At 39.9% G+C, this 24,182-nt stretch overlaps 1 protein-coding gene across 7 annotated transcripts; it reads left to right on the forward strand.

The window, feature by feature from the left end:
• Nucleotides 1-2,100: 2,100 nt before the first annotated feature.
• LOC111857359 (death-inducer obliterator 1-like) lies at nt 2,101-23,463 on the forward strand. 7 transcript variants are annotated; one of them, XR_011991930.1, is made up of 16 exons: nt 2,600-3,158; nt 5,914-6,036; nt 6,288-7,116; nt 7,533-7,734; nt 7,983-8,189; nt 8,892-9,072; nt 9,593-10,100; nt 10,840-10,999; nt 11,125-11,232; nt 16,159-16,303; nt 16,455-16,890; nt 17,022-17,169; nt 17,398-17,487; nt 17,579-17,774; nt 19,447-22,985; nt 23,358-23,463. XR_011991930.1 is itself a non-coding variant. In XM_072712940.1 (16 exons), exons 3-16 carry the CDS (start codon nt 6,326-6,328, stop codon nt 23,382-23,384), a joined length of 5,481 nt encoding a protein of 1,826 aa, XP_072569041.1. In that variant the 5' UTR covers nt 2,600-3,158; nt 5,914-6,036; nt 6,288-6,325; the 3' UTR covers nt 23,385-23,463. The 7 variants fall into 7 exon arrangements, 6 of the variants coding, with proteins under 6 accessions (XP_072569037.1, XP_072569039.1, XP_072569041.1 ...); XM_072712940.1 differs by having other exon boundaries at nt 19,447-21,728; XM_023838127.2 differs by having other exon boundaries at nt 19,447-23,463.
• The last annotated feature ends 719 nt before the right edge of the window (nt 23,464-24,182 follow it).

The raw sequence follows: 24,182 nt of genomic DNA on the forward strand, positions 1-24,182 counted from the left end.
CAGCCTTGTCCTTGTCAACACTCTCACCTGTGTTAATGAGTGAATCACTGAAATGATGCCAGGGCAGAAATGCAGTAGAAATGGGTTTTTGGGATTAAGTTCATTTTCATGGCAAAGAGGGACTTTGCAATTAATTGCAATTCATCTGATCACTCTTCATAACATTCTGGAGTATATGCAAATTTCCATCATAAAAACTGAGGCAGCAGACTTTGTGAAAATTAGTACAGTGGTACCTCAGAACTGGAACTTAATCCGTTCAGAACTCCGGATCGAATCCTAAAAAGTTCGAGTTCTGATCGAATTTTCCCCATAAGAAATAATGGAAGACCAATGAATTGGTTCCCGGCTCCAAAAAATTACACCTAAATATGTTTTTTTTAGCATTTAAACACAAAATGAAACGGATAAAACAAGAAGAGCATATACTGTACTAAACACATCTAAGCACATTTATCGAAACAGTAATTTGTCAAATTTATCCAATGTGTAAAGTAAAAAAAAAAAAAAGTGTTCTGCCCCGATCCGCTTCTTCCGTGTGCCACTCCCCCTCGTTAACCCCATGTGGAATCCTCGTGTGATCAGCTCTTTCTGGTTGTAATTGTCATCAGTCCTTTGTATTTAGTCCGTGTTTCAGTTTGTTTCCCCGAGTCCGGTCATTGTATTGTCCGTCTGCGTTTTGCCTGCCTTACCTGTAATTAAACCCAGTATTCCCCGATACCCTGACGTCTGCGCCTTTGTCTATGTTCCGTCCCGCTCGGCAGGACAATATCAGTATAATTAAATGTATTAATGTTTTATTATTAATATAAAAATAATTAATAAGAAATATTTATTTTTAAATGTATTATATTATATAATAATAATTACTGTTACTGTCTATCATTGTCTAATGTATTTTTTTACTGTCTAAATATATGCATTCAGCTAGTGTAAACATGCAGGATGCTATCATAGCGAATGCGAGGCTGAAACTGAAGCGTTACCCTTTGTTTCCGCTGAGAGACTTGCCGCATGACTCATTTCCCCTCGCGTACAAGTTATCTTAGGTTGGCGTTCACAGTTTGACTTCTAAGATTCAGATCGAGTCCTAGGTAATTTTTTTTCGAACTGGTTGGTTCGACTTCGAGTTATAATGAGTTTGAGAACTGAGGTACCACTGTATTTGTGTCATTCCCAAAACTTGTGGCCATGTGCACGGCTGTACATAAAGAGCATTGGCTAGTTAGTGACCCTATACAAACCATTTACAAGGTAATAAAACTGTTACATTAACTAAAATGTGTGTGCAGACTTGTCTTGAATTGAACATTTCGCTCCAGACAGCTGACCAAAGCCAGCTAGCTGACCCTGTTTCTGATCCAAGCATCATGCTCTCCAATGACCTGGGCATTCTCATAATATTAGCAAAGAAGACAGATTTAGTCTTGATATTTATACTTCAAAAATTTAAAGCTTAGGGTTGATTTGATCAAGAATCCACATTTTTTTTTCCTTGCAGTTGTTTGTTGGCACCAAGGATTAATAGTGACAATACCCTTAATGTCCCATTTACACCCATAAAAATTCACAGAAAAACATATTCTAAAATATACCTGTTTTCTATGAAAACGTATAATTTAAGCATCAAATATTTTATCACAAAGTACCTACTTCTTTACTACGCTGTATTGTTGTGACAATGCATTTAACGTTTTATGACTAAACAGCGAAAACGTTAATGACGGTCAAACTAAAACAAACCGCAAATCTGTAATATTTAATATATAGGCCTTGAGTCATTTTAAATGTTAATACCTATGAAAATTATCGTTCCAGAGGTCTGATATTGGAATTTCTTTTACACCCTTTAGTAAATACCTGATTGTAATTTCCTTAATAAGATGGAGTATGACTGCTTTTTACCTTATATATAAACTGACACACAATGGTACACCCTTTATGATTTGTACCCAGATATAATCGATACACAAGTACACAGGTTAAAATGTGCCATAGGCCTAATTTCTAAAATACCACGCGGCTCTGCAGTTATGATGAAAAATTCCCGCGCATTACCTGCTTATATATATCATACGAGGCATTAGGGCAAACCTCTCTTTTTATCCACAGTAAATAGGCACCGGCCGAGCACCTCCCACCCCCGGCCCACGGCGTCGCTCCCGCCAGTCCAGGTACGCTGCTCCAGGGGCCGCACGGTGCAGCCCTGTGCTGCCTCTATTAGGATTAGGAGTTGAGATCATGCCAAGCTGAGAGACCGTATAAATAAAGACATGAAGTGAGTAAAGCGCCATTAACTCAGCACTTCGACGCTACTGGCGCAATGAAGTTGCATTTTGCGAGTTCAGGGCTGCCAGCTTCGCTCGGCTGGCTGGCGTGAGATTCTCAGTTCGAGACAAGTCAGCACACACATGCATGGAAGAGCTTCAACACTTGTAGTCCGTAGGGTTTGCAAACTATCCCAACACTTGATGCGGCTACTTTAACGTTTATAATGGAATAATAGAGGTTTGCCGTAAGATGTCTTGCGTAAGCGCGAGAGTGTCACGTCAGATGTGTGAGAGATTACAGCCCTGCCTACATGCGTCTAATGGTTTACCGTATAAGTGGGTTAAAATGCTTTGGGTTAAAATTTCAGTATAGGTTGATAGCTTGAAGCATTTGTCAAGACGGACTTAATAGTTTAATTGAGTTTCGACGACATTAGTGCTTACAGGTCACTCGAGCGCGCGCCTGCCCTTTTCTCCATATTTAGTGTTTTTTTGTAGATCGTGATTGTGGGTTAAAACACTTTTAATAGCCATGCACATCGCCAAACTGCCAGGCTCCGACGCACTTTCAGCACGAAAACACTATGAGCTCTATAAATGATACATTGTTGATAAATAACGTGAACGCTTTAGTAAAAGATGGTTTGTCTTGTCTAGTAGTAGTACGTTTGCCAGGTAATATTTACCACCAAAGCATGTCTCCGTATATAATGCTGTATATATCCCTTGACTGCTTCGTGTGTCTTTGAAATTAATTTCTCTGGCTTGAGCAAAACAATGCTCATTTACTTAGAAGAATTTAAATTTTTTTCCATGTTGTATTTCACTAAATAACTATTGTAGTGGTATAGAAATGACAATTAGGGGAATGTCGAATGTTGCTGTCAGGTGAGTAGTATTTTTGTTGTGGAATTATGTAGGACACCAAGAAAAGTGTTGCTTATTACTGAAATTGCTGTTTTATTTTTACTGTCGCATTTAATATTGTTACGTTTTTAAAAATATACAGTAATGTGAATCATGTTGTATGTTTGCACACTGCTCTGTGAGTAATGAGATAAATTGACACAATATCACGAATGCTCCTTTTGAAAGTAGCTAGGCCAGATGATGCCCCTGTATTTTTTCTTTTTTTGTTGTTGTTACTTTAATATCATAGAACCAAATTATCGGCACAATTTTTTTCTTCATGTACATTATTTTGCACAGATTGGCCATATGGTGGTGCCGTTTCACGTTTTATTTGGAAAATTCATGGAACAAATACCTGTGGGGCAAATATATTTATCATGTCATATGCAGTTTTAAATATGTGTGTATAGTTTCAAAAATAAATATATAACATGCCAAATGAAGTATGCATTACATGGCATGTTCATCTGATGACCAGTGGGACAGGTGGTTGACTGGGTGCCAGTAAATTTTGCTTACTGGTGGAAGGGGGCCGGGGGGGGTGGGGTTCTGTGATACTAAATATATAAAAAAGAAAAAATACAAGGGCATCTTCGATTTCTTAGAATTGATATTGAAACCAAAAATAGTTGACCTGCTGGTCTTTAGATACCTGCCATAATAAGTGGTTATTCTTATTGAGGCCCCAGTCTAAATGTTTTAGTTTTGATCTCATTTAATCAAACTTTTTTGTTTTGTTTTACACAAATATTAATAATAATGATAATATTTTTCTTTGATTTTATTATTTCAGTTATCCACATAAGTCAGCTATACACATACAGTATTGTGCAAAAGAAAATGTTTCCAGCTACGGTATATGGACAAAAGGTTTAGGACACCTGGCCATTACACCTACTCTGTGCGCAGCAGTCAAGTTTATTTAACATCTATCTCACCCAACCATGTCTTTATGGACCTTGTTTTGTGCACTGGGGCATAGAAATGATGGAACAGAAAACGGCCTTCCCCAAACTGTTCTTACAAAGCACAGAATTGTCCAAAATGTGTTGGTATGCTTCACTGGAACTAAAGGGCCTATTCCAACCCCTGCAAAACAACCCCATACCATTATCCCTCCTCCACCAAACTTTACAGTTGGCATAATGCAGTCGGACAGGTAACATTGTTCTACCAGGACTAGTCCATTAAACTGCCAGACAGAGAAGCGTAATCCGTCACTCCCCAAAACACATTTCCACTCTCCGGAGTCCAGTGGTGGCGTGCTTTACACCACCCCAACCAACATTTGGCATTGTACTTGGTGATGTGAGGCTTGCATGCAGCTGCTCAGCCAAGCTTCTAGCGCACAGTTTTTGTGCTGGGGTTAATGCCAGAGGAAGTTTGGAACTCTGCAGTCAACAAGAGCATTGGCATCCTTTATGCACTATATGCCTCAGCACTCGGGGAACCCGCTCCGTTACTTTACATGCTCTGCCACTTCGTGGCTGAGTTTCTGTTGTTCCTAAATGTTTCCACTTTGCAATAATACCACTTATAGTTGACTATGGAATATCTAGCAGGGAAGAAAGGTCATGTACTGACATATTGCAAAGGTGGCATCCTATGATGGTACCATGCTAAAATTCAGTGGGCTCTTCAGAACGACCCATTCTTTTACAAATGTCTGTAAAGCGGACTACATGGCTAGGGGCTTGATTTTACACACCTGTGGCGATAGGTCTGAATAAGACGTCTGAATTCAGTGACTGAGAGGTGTCAGATAAATTGTATTTATCTGGGTAGTAATTATACACAGAAAAAAACACGATATAACATTAGAATTTATGCAAATGAATAATAGCATGATAAAAAAATAAGAATTGCTTCTAAGAAAAGTTACTGATATCTTGAACTTCACTTTGCTTCCCAGGGGCACCCCATTCATTCCATATGTTTGTGAAATTTCACCACCAATAAGATAATGATTAGCCAAACATGGTATGCTGGTGGTCGAATCAACAAGTGCCTGCATGTATTCGATGCTAATACTGGGGTGACTTTAGGAAAGGGTTAGAAACTGCTGACACGCAGACAGCCATAGTTTTACACCAACATAAATGTAATAGTATGTTTACTTTGGCAAACTAAGAATTTTGCATGGAATGGAATGTCGATTTAGCACCTGTTACAGCTCTATTGTATCACCACAAAAGGCAAATATGTGTTTTTAAAGCCTTACCTGCATTAAAATGTATATTTTGTTTTTTTTATTGCAACTACGACGCATATGTCATACATTTAGTTTTTATCACTGGTATAAAAAATTGGTAAAGAAACACTTTAAAAGCAAGAAAGTTATACGTTCTGATATTAATTACTTTATTAGACTATTTTTAGGACAGCTGCTGTAGTTCTTTGAACATCTCATTGTGTGTGTTAATTGACAGGCCTTTTCCTAGTTTAAGAAAATATATTTAGTACATTGAAAGCCCTGAACTGTTGGTGTTTCTGAATACATCTTGACTTAATTTAATGAACTGGTGCACTCAACCTGTTACCTTTTGATGTATTATAATCAGAACTTTTCTGTGTGAAATGAATATAAATCATGTTGATGATAATGATTATTTGATAGTTTCCCATCCATGAGTTCTAGGGAAGTATTTTGCCCGAAACTAAAAATGTATATTATATGAAGGTCCTTCAGTACAGATTTCATTTATTCACCCAGAATAAAAATTTGTTTTAGTTCCAGGCCTGCTTCTTGCAAATTAAGTATTTAGAATTATGAATATTGGTGGGATACAAGTCTATGCAGACAAATACAGTACCAGACAAAACCTTCGATGTGCCAAGTCCCCTACAAAGGAAAGTGAGTTTCACGTATGTGTGAGTCCCAACCTACAACATTTTTAAATATACTTTGTTGGTTGGTGTATAATTCTGTATATTTTATTTTATAGTTCTGATGTCATTGTAATTATTGTAAATTGTAGAGAATAATACAAATAAGCCTTCCTATGAGTAGGTGTGTCCAAACATTTGACTGGTACTGTATATGGTGATAGGATTTCCATGTCATTCTGAATGTTTTCCCTGTTTCTCTTTTGTTGGTCTCTGTAGTACAACAGGAGGAGGAATGAGAAAATGACTGCAGAACAATGACGGAAACGGGGTCGTGCAGTTCTGTAAAGCCAACCGACGACGGCCGGAAGACATGGTCTTTTCGCAGCTCCACCATAGCCAGGAGACCTGTGCTCATGGAGCCGGACATACAGGAACCTAACGCCGCTCCGGCCCGGCGCAGTGTCCGGCGCATCAAGCGCACGGACAAGCTGCTGCAGTTTCTGTCAACTGCAAAAAGAGGCAGAGGGGCTAGGAGGCAGGCCCCCCCGTGCTCGGAGCGCTGCCAGCCTTCTTACCAGATAGTGACCGCTGATGCTGAAAGCACATCTGAGCCAAACTCCCTTGAAGGTCACAAAGCCAAGGGTCCTGGGGAGACCTCCGCCATCAGAATGACTGCAGAGAGGATGGCTGACCAGAGCCGACGAGCCAGGCGTGTTTCAGGCACCGGGAGTAATAGCACAGACACGGAAGACAGCGATGAGTTGACACTAAAAGAGCTGCAGGACCTTCTGAAGAAGCGCAAGAAGGGTGAGGCCAAGGAAGCAACAGGGCCCAGCTCATTAGTGGCATTTGAGCTGGAGAGCAAGAGACAGGAGGCCCATGTAAGGGAACCTGACTCAGTGCAGCATGCTGGTGGACAGGTTCCCAGAGGAGTGACTGTGGAGGCCACGCTGACTGAGGTGGGCCCACAGTCAAAAATGGGAGGGAAACCCAGCAGGTGGAGAGAGAGGAGTGAAGAGCAGGAGGAATACATGGAGGAAGAGGAGTCTAGTCAATCCGATCCTGATGCACTTTATTGCGTTTGTAGGCAAAAACACAATGAAAGGTGCGTCTCATTTTAGTGACACAGTTTGAGAATGCTGAGGGGGGGGGGGGATTTACACTTGGTTTACAAGCCTTAAAGCATGTGCAGGTCTGATTGAATCTGATTCTTCAGTCCCTAATGCGTTAGTATGTCGATTTCCCTTCTTAAGCATTGGACGTCTGTTTATGCAAAACACTTTTATTTAAAATCTTTTTTCAAAGTTATGTCAGATTGACTGTCTTCTCATACTTCTAGGCCTGTATCTCTATTTTTATCCAGCCCTGTCATACAGTCTTGGCAAACATTTTAGAAATTATATCAAATATAATAATTGTTTCATTTATGGTTTCATCGTAAATATTTCTTGTACGCGTAGTAGCGAGGCTGAGTTTGTTCACATCTCTGCTCTCCTGTTAAAGTGCCTTGGCTTTTTGCAGGTTCATGATATGCTGTGACTGCTGTGAGGAGTGGTTCCATGGTGACTGTGTGGGCATCACAGAGACAGAGGGACGGCAGCTGGAGGAAAATGGCGAGGACTACATTTGTCCCGGTTGCACAACACAGACAATCCTTCCTGATGATACAAGTGTCCCATCAGCCAATGCTTGTGGTGGAATAGGCACAACAATAAATCAGCCAGTAAGTTGTTCTGTGTAATTGGTAGATATTATCCACAGTCACCTGCAGTCTTTCTGATTTCACTCATTTGTTACTTTGTACTTGAAGAACTCCTCTTTTAATGGGCATATAATTTGCCCAGGACTTTTTAAAAGGAATCAGTATAATTCAGCAATATGACCCGGGGCTTTGGTTTCTGGGTCAGTCTAGCATTCTAAACGTGATGCTTCTGACTTTGCATTTTCGTTGACGAGTGAGTCTCCTTTCAGACCACAGAAATAATTGGGCTACCCAAGTGTATTGGGCCGGGCTGCAGGAAAAATGCGCTGCCAGACTCCGTTTACTGCAGTAGTGACTGCATTGTCCGGCACGCCGCAGAAGCTATGAAGAATCTGACTAACGTGAAGGAGCCCCGACTGAGACCGAAGCCAGACTTAAAAGTGCGGACTAAACTGGCACGGGGGAGCACTCCCAAGGTATGTTTATGCTGCCACATGCAAAAAAAAGAATTGTATGATAGGTGAGAGCAATAGATGAAGGTCTTGAATGTGCACTCAGGTCTTATGAACACTTTTGTCTTTGTGAATAGTGGCACTTGGTTCCAGAACTAAAATAAAATGTTTCCTTTCTATAGGTGTTACTAGCTTTGTCAGGTTTAAATATGAGCCCACATACAAAGCAAATGACTTCATTTTAAACCATGAGTTTGTCCGTCTGATGTCTGTCACTGCCCATCTAGTACAGAGCTGTGATCAGCCTATAGCCCAGGAAGCACAGGGCATAGGTCAGTGCTTCTCAATCCGGTGCTTGGGGTCTGTGGGACGGTCCACGTTTTTACCAGGAGATGGGAGGGAGCCGAAACATGGACCGTCTTGGCGGTTCCAGAGAAGCGGGTTGAGAAGCACTGGCCCAGATCAAGGCCATACCCTGGATGGGGTGTCCGACTAGCACTGGGCACGCCCTTGCACTATGGAGTAAGAGCCACCATTTAACAAAGGGAACATGAGAAATCCTAACACACATACAGCTGCATGAATCAGACTCGCAGCCCTGGAGGAGTAAGACCACAGTACAACCCACTGAGCTGAGTGATTTCAAACTGTTACGTCCTTACGCTCTAACAGAAGAAAACATATGAAATGTCCTTAATAAATCAGCTGGTTTATATCTGTCCTCAGGACCAGAAGAGGTCTGTCCACCGAAGGCCGATGAGTCACGGAGAGACGTTCAGCAGAGCAGAGGAGAAGCATGACTTATGCAGCGATGAGGAGTGGGTGGAGGTGGACCAGAAGACACCTTACTGCTGCATGGAGCATCATGAATACACAGTAAAGCTAAACAAGACCTCTACATCTTTGTGTATGTATTTAGCAATTTTTAACGCCATTTATTTGTGTGAGTTCATCACAGTCTATAACATATATTTTCTGGAGAACCTGAGTCTAGCTTTCCTACTAAAAGCTGAAATTTGAGTGCCCAACTCCAGAGTAGGCAAAACACCCCCAGACTTGAATACCCACCCCCCCACCCCCCGTTTCACTGTTGTTTTGATGCACTGTGTTTTTTTCCCCAGTGACTCTCTGTGAAATGGTGTATGTCTTAGCCAATACCAAAACATTATTAAGCAGGATTAAATAAAAAAGAATCCCCAGATTTTCAGTGTGGTCTCAGACTCTTGGTCCCCGGTGTGTATAAATCTGTACTAACCTCAGATTTATTATTAAAATACTATTTAAAAATTTTTTTAGAGGTGCTGAAATGTTTGAATTTTTTTTTTGATCTTTCAATTTAAGGCGAAGAACAATGAATTGATTGTCAGTTGTGTGAATTATGAAATATTCCTATTTTCTTTGAAATATTCCTATTTTCTTTTGAACAGTTGAAAGGGAACATGCAGAGGAAGAGTTCAAGAAGGTGCCTGTTTGCACTCAAAATCCATTCATAACTGGTTCCCAGTCTCCTGAGTGTAGCAGGAAGCTCACATCCCAGGGAGATGCAGTGACTAGGGGGTACTGGCAGTCACCTGGAAACAGTGCTGGTGCTTCCCAAAAATGCCCTCCCCCTCCTGCCGTGTATTGGGGAAGCCTGGCTGCAGCCGTGGGGGATACTCCTACTTCTCAGCTGTCGGCTTCACTTCCCGCTCACTGTCCTGTCTCCAGGGTGCCGAGTTTCAGCAGGGCTACCTACACTATACCAAAAAGGCATCTCCATCTGCCCCTCTGCAATCAGCAGCTAACCAGCACTCAGATACCCTCCAGCTCTGTCTCATCCGACGCGGCTCGCCCTCCACCAGTGTCCCTGGGCTTTCCAGTTCAATCCAGGCCCCCCCAAACCAACACGATGAGGCAAAGTATCTGCCGCTCTTTCACAGAGATCTTGTGCAAGAGGTGAGACCATTGTCATTTATTATATAATGTTGTATATGTGTTGCTATTTTGTTTAGTTCGAATTTTGTCCATTTGCATTTACGGCGTTTGGAAGCCCTGAGCCAGAGCGACTTACATAAGTGCTTAGAAGTCTCATCAGAGAATATATTCTGATTCTGGTTCAATAGAACCCACCCAATAATACTATTACTGTAAAAAAAACTCTGTTGGCAAGTAATACATTTTTTTTAATAAGAATGTAATGCTGAAAGTGCTAATCCAAGTACTTCTGAAAGAGGTAGGTTTTTAGTCGTCGTTTGAAGACGCCCTGTGACTCAGCTGTTCAGACATCTAGAGGAAGTTCATTGCACCACATAGGTACCAAAACAGAAAAGAATCTAGATGCTTATCCAAAGCATTATCTAAACCTTCAGTTTCCAGTCATGTAGTTTGGAAAGTATAGCACGGTATAACTATATCAGTTAGTCCATTGCTTTAGCCTGTGCAGATATACAACATTATCATACTTGTGGTGGAAGTGGAAATAGAGATTGAGCAGTTGTACTTCAGGTACAAGGAAATAAGAATTGAAGGTATCCAGTTTTCAACTTTAATTTGGTCCAGATTTGTTGGTGTTTTTTTTGTGTCTGGTCAAAGACCAGGCCAGATGGATTTTTAGAAAAAATGCACTGCATTTGTGTACGAAGATTAAAAACCTCTACTGGCTATAGCTATCACAGCTGTATCTTTGCTCTTTCAGGGTCAGTGACAGTGATGACCTAGAAATACCTGAGAGTGAAATGGAAAGGCTTGCTTTTAGTATTGAGAAGGAAATGTTCAGCGTCTTCCTTGATACAGACAGGCACTACAGAAATAAATACAACTCGCTTATGTTCAGCCTGAAGGATCCTAAAAATAAGGTGAGTCCCATACGCTTTTTGAGTCCCTTTGCGTTCTTCACAAAGATTATATAATGATGTCTTGCAGGGTATGAAACAAGACAGTGCAGGTTATTAGGTGGTGTCTTCTGGCTTTTTCCCCCCAGAGCCTGATTTATCGTGTTGTTAAGGGCGAAGTCACTCCTTTCCTCCTAGTGAGGCTGAGTTCTGAGCAGCTGTTGTCTGTGGAGAGATCAGGACATGAACATGGGGAGGTAAAGCAGCAGGAAATTATTTTAATTCAGAAGTGTCCTTGCCTGCCTTCACCTATCCTGACAGAATACTCTTTACATTCTGACTCTGGGGGTGATTCTTCCATGTGCATAAGTGAAAGAACCAGATGGCTGTATGCTTTTTTCACTTAAGCGTATTCTCTTATCACCTTACACCTCTTGGCTAGAGACACCCTTTAGGTGGAGAAACACCAAAATATGGGTGTGTCACATGTAAATGACTTGTGCGCATTCTGCTATTGGGCTTAAGGACCCACTTACTAACAAGCACCGGTCAATACCTCAGCCCCCTTTAAAAGACTCTTCATACCGTCTGCATTACTAACCTGCATCTTGGCCAAACAGATAATCTCACCTCCAAAACTCATTCAAACCACTAACACACTTCATACACGTCTCCTGCACACTGGCTGCAGTTCTCCCTCAGAAAGCATACATTGCCACTCATAACACACTGGCCTAAGAAGCACTAACACGGAGTATTACATAAATTATGAACTTTTATCTCTGTGAATGATTTTTTTCACATAAATCAGGATTTCATTATAGAATCAAAATGAATCCTTTTCACTACTGAAGTATATGTAACGAGTGAATCAGAAATGCAATAATATGCGTCAATATCCTTTATTTTTCCCCATATAATTGCATTTAGTAATGCACTGTAGAATTTGAAACAAAAAAATAAATTCCTGAAATTCCAGAACTACAATAATAATTACATCTGGCCATGTGGATGGTGGTCATAAACCTTCCACCTCCATGCAGAGGAAAAACTCCCTTGTGTGGTTTAGGAAGGGAGCGTATGGAGGCAGGAATAGTGCTGACATCCTGGGATGTGCAGCAACCTAGTCTGTGACGGCAGCAGTGGTGGAATGAACGCCACTTATCCCACACATTAATCAAGGTAGGGGAGTTTCTTGCTGCTCTCTTCCACTGGCTAGGCTTGCAAGGTCAACCAATACTGAAAAAACCATCATCGTAGAGTTTTGAAAGTACTACAATACCAGTGGTTTATTATGCAAATGGATATTTGATCTGGCTAAAAGGAATCTATTTCTTTAAATTCAATGCTGACAGGGATGATGTTGCGTTAATGGTGTGTGTGAGACATTGCGGGAATCAGCTGAGAGCATCAGCAAAGAGATCAGTGCGTGTTTTCGCTTGGTCCAGAGAAGAGTTGGCAACAGTTTCAGCAACACCTAAACTCATTGATAAAGGGGGGGGGGCATGAAGTGGAATATGGAGAGATTTTGGCTATAAAGTGGATGGGAAAAGGCGAGTCCCTAAACACGGCAGCACTGCTGTGTCTCGCAAACGGAGGCTACACGTCAAACCTGGCCAGACGTCTGTCAGACAAACATCCCAGCATTTTCAAGGAATTCAAAGACCAGCAGGTATCAGTTGGTTAGTGTGCTCCCCTGTTATGTCCACGAAGGAGATCAGAGTGATCGTAAAGCCTTTCTGCATTCATACATTCATTGTCAACAGAGAAGGGTCCATTTCACAAGTGACCCAAACTCGCCGATTACCGGTAATTCACCTTGACCGTGATTTAAACCATGATATTAATAAAGACAAAACTGATGCTCAAAATGTTTCTTGATAATGCTTAAGTTTAATTTTAACTGACCCGACTATCATTAAAACATTTTCATTTGAAATAAAGCATAATATTAACAGTTGAGAATATTTCCCCCCTTTTTTTTTTTTTTGGGAAAAAAAAATTTGAAATCGAAACCCATGACTTAGCATTGAAAGCAAAACAAAAATGTCGGTATCGTGACAGCACTACCACTGGCACATGTCAATAACGTACATCATCCAAAAAATAAATGAGCCTCTCTATTGTAGGGGCCAATGAGATGTTTGTCTAGGATCAAACCATCATTGGACAGTGCTGCATGCATTGTGATGTTAGCTCCCCTCTGACCTGGACATCTATGGCTGCTCTCTGTCCAATCACATTTCTTCCCCTGTGGCATGTTTTTACCAGGTCGAATCCCAGCTTCATCCACAAAGATGAATGTATGTGCAGTTTGCCTGACTTCCGTCTCCATCCACAGTTTTACAGTACTTTACATTAAGCATAGCTGTGTATGTACCTTGTTTGGTTACTGAACAGACATCTTACCTGGACAAATTGAAACTGGGGTTCTTTCAAACGTTCACCGTTTCTCTCAAAGGGTACAGAGTACACCTGCTGCATCCTTATTTTATGTTTCTCTAGGACTCTGGCAATTATTGTGCTGACCGTATTCACATTCCCAAAAGTAATATTGTCTGCCAGCATTCTGTCCCGAATTTCCCACAGTTGTATTGCACTGTTGGCAATTACCATGTCAACAATAGCAATTTTGTGTGCATCTGAAAATATTCTGCCTCTTCCTCCTGTGACAGGCAACCTTTGAATCCTACTGTAAAACATGAAACAGTCAACATATTTCAAAATGTCAGTACATGTAGAAATATAAACATACAGTATTGTACGCAATAATTATAATTAAAGGGTGAACATCTTGCCTGTTGTTTTGCTGGAAAATTTGTAATATTGATGCAACGGGTGAACACTGCAGATTTGGCACCTTAAACTGGCCTTTCAAAGAGAGACCATGGTTTACAACATGGTCAATAACTATGGCCCTTACCCACACTGCTCTTGGTCGTCTCCTCCTTTGTCTTCCCTTTTCCCCCACTATCTCATCTTCCTTAATCCATGTTTCCAAATCAAATGATTCAGTATCTATAGTGCATTATAGATAAGAGCCTAATAAGGCAGTCATAATGCATAATAAATATGGTTATAATGCATTATGCCTTTTAATAAATATTTATAGCCTTATTCATAATGCTTTATGAATGTGTTACAATGCAAGCGTTTATAAATTACTAAAAAGATGGCCTTAAGTAAAGTGTTACCCTGTTTTCTAACAAGATTAAAACCAGGATACTTGGGTAGGCTTTCAGCTGAAGTTGCTTTAATTTTTTGTAAATATTCCAAGATTTCCTATACATTTCAATATGGCTACTGCAGAAATGCACAAAATTTGTCACCATTCTGTTTTGAATGTGTTTTTAACAGTTGTGAAAACGGTGTGTTAGCATTTGAAAAATGCGCTACAAATATATAGTGTTTTGCAGGTGGTGAAGTATGAATGAGAAAAGAGTTCATGGATTATTCAAAATGTGGTCATTGAATGCATGTTGTGTGAAAGCAATGAAAAATTATTCAGTTTGGTCTACATAACTTCTGTTTCAAAAACTCTGAAGAGTTTTGACACTCTGTCTTAAGCTTTGACCAATACATGTTAGCAATCAAAAGAAACACATTGAATTTTTCACTGTGTGCTTTGGAGGGCGGCATTAAGTCACATGCCGCTATATGGCCAGATGCAATATTACAGTGTTCAGAAAGCCAAGCGTAACCAAATGAAACCTTTTACAATTGTTATACATTTAGAAGTAAATGTTACAATCCAAGACATGAATAATTCATATAATTATATAATAATTGTATAATAAAATACTATATAGAAATGTGTAAGTATATACAAGTAGGCCTGTATTACCATTTGGCAGGATTCAAGTGACACATCTGTCATGAAGATGCCTAGTAGGTGAACAACTAATCAATTAAAAAAACAATTGAATTAATATGGGTAAAAAAAGATAAGGAAGTAGCGTGTCCTTGCAATCCTAAGCCACAGTGCATGTACTTGCGCTCTTGCGAGAGTGGGATACACAGAGATGCCCTCATCTTGATTTATTTCAACTGACTGACACTGAATGCATGGCATATTTCTGGGTTTTGAACTAATATGGGATACGACTTTTTCTGTATTTTCATACTCGTACACTTCACATATACACTACATGTACTAGATAGGGGGTCTTCAATGGAGCTACCTGACCAGGAGGCTTGCCTAATTAGTAACCATTCTATGTTTAATGGGGTAGATGTGTCTGTTTTTAGTGTCAGTGACAAGCTATTGTTTTGGAATGATAGGTTGCAGCCTAAACTGTAGTGTATGAGTATGTCTGGACTATGCAGTTGATTGCATTACCAGCTTGTTTTACCAGCAATGCATTCCAGACTTTCAGCCCATGTTACTAATAACATTAACATTTATACCATATCTATTGGTTATGCCTCCTTGCATGTTTTTAGAATTGTTCTGAATCAAGTGGAAAAAAACGTCGAAGTATATGGATTCGTTTTTAAACATGGGTCATTGTCACAAACTCATCACATACCAGTTCATATCATCATAACGCATCAGTTTATTCTTTTCATTAATGTTACTGTGGGCTTACATCATATTATTGTCTAAAATGTTGATTTTGCCTTTGGGTTAGTTAATTAGTTGCAGAGTGAAACAATTGGCAGTATAAACAATGGAAGAAATGAATATGTATCTTATACTAATTGATTTGTCTTGTGGGTTATAAATAAAGTTGAAAGATTTTAAAACATATTTAGTTTTGTGTTATTTGTTCTTAAAACTGCAAAAGTTGTGCCTATTTGGGGAAAATGGTTGAGGGATCATTAAATCACAGCTACAAATTATTAATGTACCTAATAAGGTAATGTCAATTGCTCCGCACAAAATTCAAACACTGTATTTCACTGTAACTTTGTTTTTGTCAAAGCATTCTGTTTGTGAGAATGACCAACTGTAAGCATTGTAGGCTACTGCCATGCTTTCATTTTCAGAACAAAAGGGTTTGATCTTGATGTGGATTCAGATAAACTTTATTAACCAAATTATTTCTTTGGCAGTGGGAATTTGTTAGGGTTAAATAATCTAAATTTAACAAATGAGTTTGTCAGGTTTAACAGTGATTACTATGTGCTCTATTTTGATTCTGGGCATCTTTGTGTTTTTTTTTTTTTTTCTCAATTTTTAGGAACACAAAGAGTCTTGTTTTTCAGTTTCTGCAGACAGTCAAAGCATGGTTGGTCCTGCCTCGGGCACTCATTGTAGCCTGGTGAAGACCCCCACTGCTGAGTGCAGGAGTAATCCATCTGACTGTAACTCCAAGATCAGGGCAGGTACTTAGTATACGTCAGCAAACTTTGTAACATAACTAGCTAGTTTTTGTTAAATTTACCTATGCAGTTTATTATTCCTGTAGCTATGCAGGTCTCTGTCCACCTGCCCATGTCATCTTTGCTTTATGTGCTGTAAATCGCCGTTTTCTAGATCAAATGCCAGATGAAGAGGAGCCAAACATATCCAGGTTCTCTGTATCTTCTGCTGCTCAGCAATTGGACCTAACTGTAAAGCAAGATGGCTGGCCTTCTGGTGAAGAAGGTTCTTCTGGGGAACGGACTTCAGATAATCAGCCAGCAAGAAACAAACCTGTCATCTCCCCTAAGGATATCCCAACCACAATTACATCTTCATCTTTAATTACGTCTTCAGCCGCCATCAGCCGCCCAGGGCCATCTTCTGCAACAAGTCAGGAACTGAGTCCTGTTGGCAGTTTGGCGACCTCCACCATTTGTACCACCACTGAGTCAGTGACTGAGATCAAACCAGTACAGTCCCTGAATACACACTCCCCTCTCTCTCCTTCCAGATTCCCCCAGCTGAATCTAGCATCTTTGCCTCACTTCACCTTTGATTCCTCCATCAGGTGCTTTTTGCCGTTTGATATCTTCAGTTGTTTTTAACATCAAATGGAAGGCTGAAAGCCTAAAATTAGTTTCCTTATCGTTTTTTGGAATAAGGCTGGTTCTAATGGGGCTTTACCTGTCTTTATCCCAGTATGGCAGTTCCGCCCCAGAACAGGGACACCGCTCAGTTTCTCTCTGAGCAGCCGGTTCTCTGGAAAGGCTCTGTCAACATGCACACCGTCACCAAGTTTGCTGCCAAGGCTTTTTTGGTCTCTGGATCTTTTGAGTACCTGGAAAAGGTCAGACCATGGTACCATTATTGTTATAGGTCCTATTAATTTGTAGTCAGGTGTTTTTCTTAAATAGTTGGCATGCAAAATGGTTTAATCTGGGCATGTAAAGTCTTCAGTTCATCAAAATGTTATAATTTAAATAGTTTCATAGAGGGAACTAATCTCATTTTAAACCAAATGGTTATACAGCTGAGTTTTGCTAATATTCTTTTTTTTTTTTTTTTTTTTTTTAAGAATTTGCCGTGCTCTATACAGATTAATGGCCGTATCTCCCCTAGCACAGTGTGGGACTATGTGGGGAGGCTTAAGGCATCTCTGTCAAAGGTAAACGACTCCGCCAGCTTCAATATCAACAAACAACCCGACAGTGTCTGTCGAATTCTGAATTGGATCAGTGCTGCTGTTTTTGTTTCAGGACTTGTGCCTCATTCGTTTCTGCGCATCAGTGGGAGAGGAGGAAAGGGCCTATGTCTCGCTGTTCTCTTATTTGAGCAGTAGAGGACGTTTTGGGGTGGTGGCCAATAACAACTCGCACATCAAAGACCTCTATATCATTACACTAAATGCCAAAGCCCCCATCCCCTCCAAACTATTACCTTTTGAAGGACCAGGTAAGCATTTGGAAAGCGGGGTTATTGGACATTTTATTTGTCATGTATAAAGTCTAAAATATGCACATGGATATTGATTGTAGCATGGTTGCGTTTTTGTGGGTGTATTCTGCCTCTTTCTTTTACTGGTCAAAGTCGTAATTGCAGGTATGTATGAAAATAATACTTGTAGATGGAAAGGGATGAAAGTGTTTTTTACATTTAAAGATAATCTTTTTAAAAAAAAAAAAAAAAATTCTGTTTCTCAGTATAGCTTAGCAGAAAACTAGGTGCGCTAGCAACACATCTGTTATTTGTGTTATTGTTATTTTTTAGGATAGACAGTGTCCCCCCCCCCCTGTCCAGCTTTAATGGACTGGTCCTACTTTGAACTACCCAGCTTTCTTTTCATGTTGGACTTTAATGATACGGGTTGTTTCACTAGCAAGCGAACATAGTAGGAAATGGCACGAAGATACAAGACTGCCATTACTTCTCCCGTGTTACTATCCCGCTAAAGTGGTCAACAAATTGTGAACAGATGTGGACACATTTGAACAAATGGATACAAACATTGGAGACTAACCTTAGCCTCAGGGGTGGAGTAAGGCTGAGACTATCTTGGGCTATGCCTAGGACCATGGCAGCAAAAGGGAATGATTTAAGCTTTTTAAATTTAGCCTATCGATCTCCTGGCGCGATACCCCCCAGCCCCCTAATTGGCACATTTTACTGATCTCCTGATTACTGATTTACAGCTCTCCCGCTGCTGCTCTAATTGGTAAGTTTTGCTGCTGTCATCCCGCGTTTTGATTGGTATATTATTTTAGTTGCATTATTTTTAATTCCCTCTCTTTTCACTTTTAACTCCCCCCAAAAAATAGCTCGAATGGCCCAGTTAGGGGGCCCCAGAAAAGTTAGTCCACCCCTGGATATAGCCTAAGTTTTTTGTTTCAGAAAAATGTTGTGCATTCCATGAGTGCTAGATAGGTCAACCTGACAAATCTAAATTAATAATAATCCATATGACCTCATCCAGAGGGTTAGGTTTGGTGGAAGACTTTCACCATGATTGGTGTACAAAACGTGAGTGTTATTAGCATCCTGCACGAGGCACCATCTGTAAACACACAGTTGGGTGCTATGAATTCAGGGTGTCTTGTAGATCTTGTGAGGTTTTCCAGATTTGTTCTACATGCGAAAACAGTTGCTGCCCTGCTGCTTTTATGATGCTAAAGCCCATTTCAGGATGTGAGACCATGATGGATGGTCAAAGATGAGTGTATAGACTGTTCAGAACAGGATCTCAGACTTCCCATTAAATGTGTCAAAAAAATTCTGCACATTATGCAGAACATCAGTTCCAAAGCATTTTTTTCCAGTGTGGAATTCCATCCTGGGTGGTAATTGTAATAATTTGCCTAATGTTTCATAGAAAGCAGCAATTGTTTTGTAACACGTGAAATATAGTAAATATTTCAATTATGCATTGTATGGTTGTTTTTTTCATTTCGCATCTGTTAAGCCTAAATGTCTGTGTAAAAACTTTAAAATGCAGTTGTATTGAAATGCTGCACCATTATGAATAATCCTTCTACCCCCAAAATTAATGTTTATAATATTTTTTTTCACTTGTGAATATTTGTATTGCTTCGCAAATTTCTTAAAAATTTTGCATTCCTTTGTCTTAAAGGACTGGAGTCAAGTCATCCTGATCTTCTTCTTGGGCTGGTCATCTGCCAAAAGCCAAAGTGCTCTGCAGTCCTTTCAGAGAGCAAGGATAAGATACCAAAAGTTAAAATCATTGCATCAGAAGAAGCTGCTCTCCCATCTCAACAGCCTGTTCCCAGATCTGGCATGAAGCATGGGAACGTAGAGCTGCTTGATACCAAAGTATCCTGTACAAGTCCAGATTCCTCTGTCTGCATTCACCCCCCTGTTTCCTTACAAAGTTCATTTCTGACATCACCAGCTGTGACACAGCATTCATCTGTCAGGTCGCCTTCTAAAAGTAGTTTGGTTACAAATTCTCCACCCTCCACATCTGATATTTCACCATCTTCTGCTCCCCGTAATGCATTATTTTTAAAGCAGAGGCATAATGATGGTGCCTCATCTCATGGCTCTGTTGTTGAAATCATAAAACCTAAAGTCTGTGATCCAGTAGAGCAAATATTTGATCAGATTTGCAAAGGTGAGGAAGATGATGATAATGACAGACCATGCGATCCAGAGAAAGAGTATAATACAGGGATGGACATGAATGAAATCAGGAGTAATAGAGACAGTGTGAATGAATTTGCAGTGAATCAATCTACTGATGCTTCAGCTGTCAATGTTGATGATGGAGCCTATGACCCAGAGGATGGAAGTATCTTTGAGGAATTGCAAAGCCTCACTATGGACATCACAGCCCAAGTGATGAATTCACCCGACAGCAGAACTGCCTCTAGAAGTGACGTCTCAGTGCTGATGGAAAAAAAGAAAATGCTGGAGAAGCTGAACAAGGAAATTGAATTACAGAAACGGCAGCTGGAAGAGCAGGAGGAAACACTGCGTCAACAGAGAGCAGCCATTGGCTTGTCTATGGCCCATTTTTCTGTTTCTGATGCTTTAATGTCACCACCTTCAAAGTCCATACAGCTAAACAGTAGGCTGGTAGGGCTAGGCAGAAACCCAGTGGGACTACTGTCAAAGCATTCAGCAGCACTAACAATAGGCAGTATAAGTAGTTCTAAAAAGAGCGATATCTTACACGAAACCACAAATACAAGCCTGATATCCCAATTTCTGCCAAAAGAGAAGACTTCTGCACAGGCAAACGTTTCATGTGCATACAGATCAGAAGCAACCATACAGCCACCATCCCAGAAAGTTTCTTTCCTTGATACCGAAAGTGCAGAAATGTGCAATCCATTGTTTCACAAGAAAGAAGATCCTCAAATGGAAAAAGCTACACTTCAAAAACACATCATTAAAGCTGTGGAAGATGGAAAAAATTATAGCGAGGATGAGATGGAAAGTAATTCATATGTCTCTTGGGAAAATTCAGCACACATTTTAAATACTTTAAGTCCTAAGTCCCAGACGACTTCTACCTTCATGCCTGACACACAATCATCACAGCTTCCTGGAATCACAAACTATCTGGGTGATAATCGCGACCCTCTTATTCCAACTGTGGGACTGGAAAACCATGACTTTGGGACCACTTGGGAAATTCCACCTCCTATAACATTACAGAATCAAATGGGGCAACACAAAGTACAGAATGAAAGTGACCAGACTGGGCCCTCAGATATATATCCTCCTTTCCAGAACGACTTGAGAGACACTCAACAGCAGTCTAATAGTTCTCAAAAATTTGTAAATAGATCCATCATGGGACTAAGAGACGATACCAAATGTGAACATACAGACCAAAGATCACCTTCTCAGAACATGAGACAGATGGACCGTCATTCAAGAGAAGCTACAGAATGCCAAGTGCCTTCTCAGATTTTTGATGGGCAGAGACATTCATACCAATCAAGGTTTAAAAAACCTAGGTCCGGTGTTAATTATTCTAGAACTAATGTCCCTATCCATTCCGGTAGGACTCACCAGAACAATTTTGGTGGTAGAGACCCTCATTTTCCTGATCTGAGAGTTTTCTCTTCCTCTAACTTAATGAGCCATGAGCCTCGGAAGCCTTTGTTAGATACACCAAAAGACATTGAGCTTCAATATCCTAACCACAAAAATCATTTTCTGAATGAGATGGAAAATCATAATGTACATGAATCCTTGTGCATGAGCCGAGACGCATATATTTATTCTCAAGATCTTTATAGTGTGCCTGCTCACAACATGAGTGACTGGGGTAAAGGACCAGTGGATAATCCATTTCCTCAGAGTCAAGAGATGCCCTCCTCTCAACATAGAGGGTCCTTTAGAGATTACAGAGGGTTTCGCCCTTCTACACTCCAAGTGAAAGTAAGTCCTTCATCCTCACAATGTAGTGGTCCTCTAAACCAGCCCACTAATCATTTTTCAGGCTCTACTGAGCAAAAACAATTCAATTTTCAGCACCAGCATCTTCCATTGGAAGCAAGACCAACGCGGCGGTCTGGCCCTTTACTTCCTACGCCTCCTGAATATTTAATTCAGATACCTAAGCACAATGGTCAGAGTTCAGGCTTTTATTATCAAGGCCACTGTAATCGCTATCCTGATGTGGGGAGAAAAAGCACTTTCAGTAACAATTCAGAGTTGGGGAACAATGGAATTAGGCTAAGGAGAGCGAGCGCATTTCAGAGTGGCCGCCATGAAAAGGAGAGTTTTAAGTATTCTGAAGACTGGAGAAGAGATCAGGGTGGATTTGACAGCAAAGCATGGACAACTGATCTAGAAGTGGATAAACCAGGAAGACCAGAAAGATACCAAAAGAGAGACAGCAGAGGCAGGACAAAAGATGATGATATGAAGAGGGAAAACTATCTCAAAAGACATCAGAAAGGAGACAGAGACCGGAATAGAGAGTGTGACCGCGACTTTGCGAAGGACCGAGACCGAGCACGTAATCAGTCAAGAAGCAGAGACAGGGACCTTAGGAAACATCTTGGACATGACCGAACCAGAGGCCATAGACCGGACATGAAGAGAGATAAAGACACTAGTAAAGTAGACACTAGTACTATGTTACAAACAAAGAAAAAAAGGAAGGACCTGAAGTATGAAAGTTGAAAGAAGAATTGGGGGCCAGAAACAGATTACTATTGACAACATTCCAGTATCTCGAAAATTTATTTTGTCTAGATGCTAATTGATAATGGGCATAAATTATGCACAAGAACCTATATAATTTGGAATAGGTTCTTCAGTTTGTATATTTTTGTTGCATGTTGTTTGTCAAAAAGTTTTTCTAATTTCATCATTTTATTTGCCTTTGCACAACATGAATTTTGATCTCAATGGAGAGGCGCAGAATACTTACAATGTAGACTTGTAATACATCGGATGAAATGCAGTATTTATAAAACACTGCTTAAATAGATGTGTAAATAAACATCATAGTACTTTAAAATTAATCTATATTAAAATTGCAGAGCACATGGGTTAGCATTTTCTTGCAAGATGTAAAATGCAAAGCAGAAACCAAAGCAGCAGAGATACGGCTACTATTTGAACGGTTTCGTAGACTGTACTCTGGAGGGAGGCCTTAAATCCAAAACTACAACCCATGTCATATATGTATGTGTAACAGTAATTCCAACAACAGCTGCAAATGTGACAGTTTTTCTTATTACAAAACAGCCTTGATTTCCTCAATTCTGTAGCTATTCCGTTTTTTTTTTTTTGTTTACTTAATTTGTAAAGAATGAAAAGAAATCATCACAGCTACAACATTGCGGAACTTAATCATCATCTGTCAAAAATGTCACTTCATAAGGAATTATAGCTGATGAATAGTACGAGTTCAAAGTCAGAAATTGTATCTTGCATTTCACAACTATTTCAGAAGTTCTGTGTGTTGAGGTATTGAGAATAGAACTTCAAAGTTTTTTTTTTTGTGGTATTGGAAAAAAAATTGATATGATGACTCTTGTCTGTGTTCCTCTGCAGAAGAGCATCCTCAATAAGGGAAGCTAATCTTCTGCACTTCTCAAAATCATCCAGAGATGGCACTATATGTCCATGTTGGAAGAAAAGAACAATTGTGAACACCATCTGTACTGCATACAAGATTGTTTTTTTTTATACAAGGAAACCCACACGAATCACACGCCAGTGTCATTTGGCAATAAATCATCTCAGTAGCCAATGCAATGTTTGTTAGCACCATATTTTTATTTTGTATTTACTGCTGGGGCATATTTAAATAATCCAATCACATATTACAGTTTCTTCACATATAATTGTGTGTTTATGTGGCGAAAATCAGTGTTGAATTACTAACAACTGGAATGCAAAAATTCAATATAGTGTTGGATACTTAGAAAAGAATGATTTACTGAAAAGTGGCTTTATTCAATCTTTCTTACAACATGGTGCTATAGCATTTACTGTACATACTGTACAACACTCACCCGCAAGTAATAAATATTATTTAAAAGAATGTAGATTTAATAGTTACAGCACCAGTACATAGTGGATGGTGAAGAGATGTAGATGTTAAAGCTCTGAACACTAATGACATTTTACTTACAGTTGCTGTAAATATCCACTGTAGAATTTTTAAAGGGAATATAAAATCAAATTATGACAAAATAAGAATTGCCCTTAAGGAAAAAAAAACTTCACAAGTCACTTTAAAAACCTACGAAGTGTTTGTCCTTATTTTGGATATATTTCTATACAAATATGTGAATGCATGTTGTGATTTCCTGTTATACACACATCTCCTTCACAGAGGATAAGCTCTTGATTTGACAGTTTTTATTTTATAAG

This window comes from Paramormyrops kingsleyae, chromosome 6 (assembly GCF_048594095.1).
Source record: "Paramormyrops kingsleyae isolate MSU_618 chromosome 6, PKINGS_0.4, whole genome shotgun sequence".
NCBI classification, from domain to species: domain Eukaryota; kingdom Metazoa; phylum Chordata; class Actinopteri; order Osteoglossiformes; family Mormyridae; genus Paramormyrops; species Paramormyrops kingsleyae.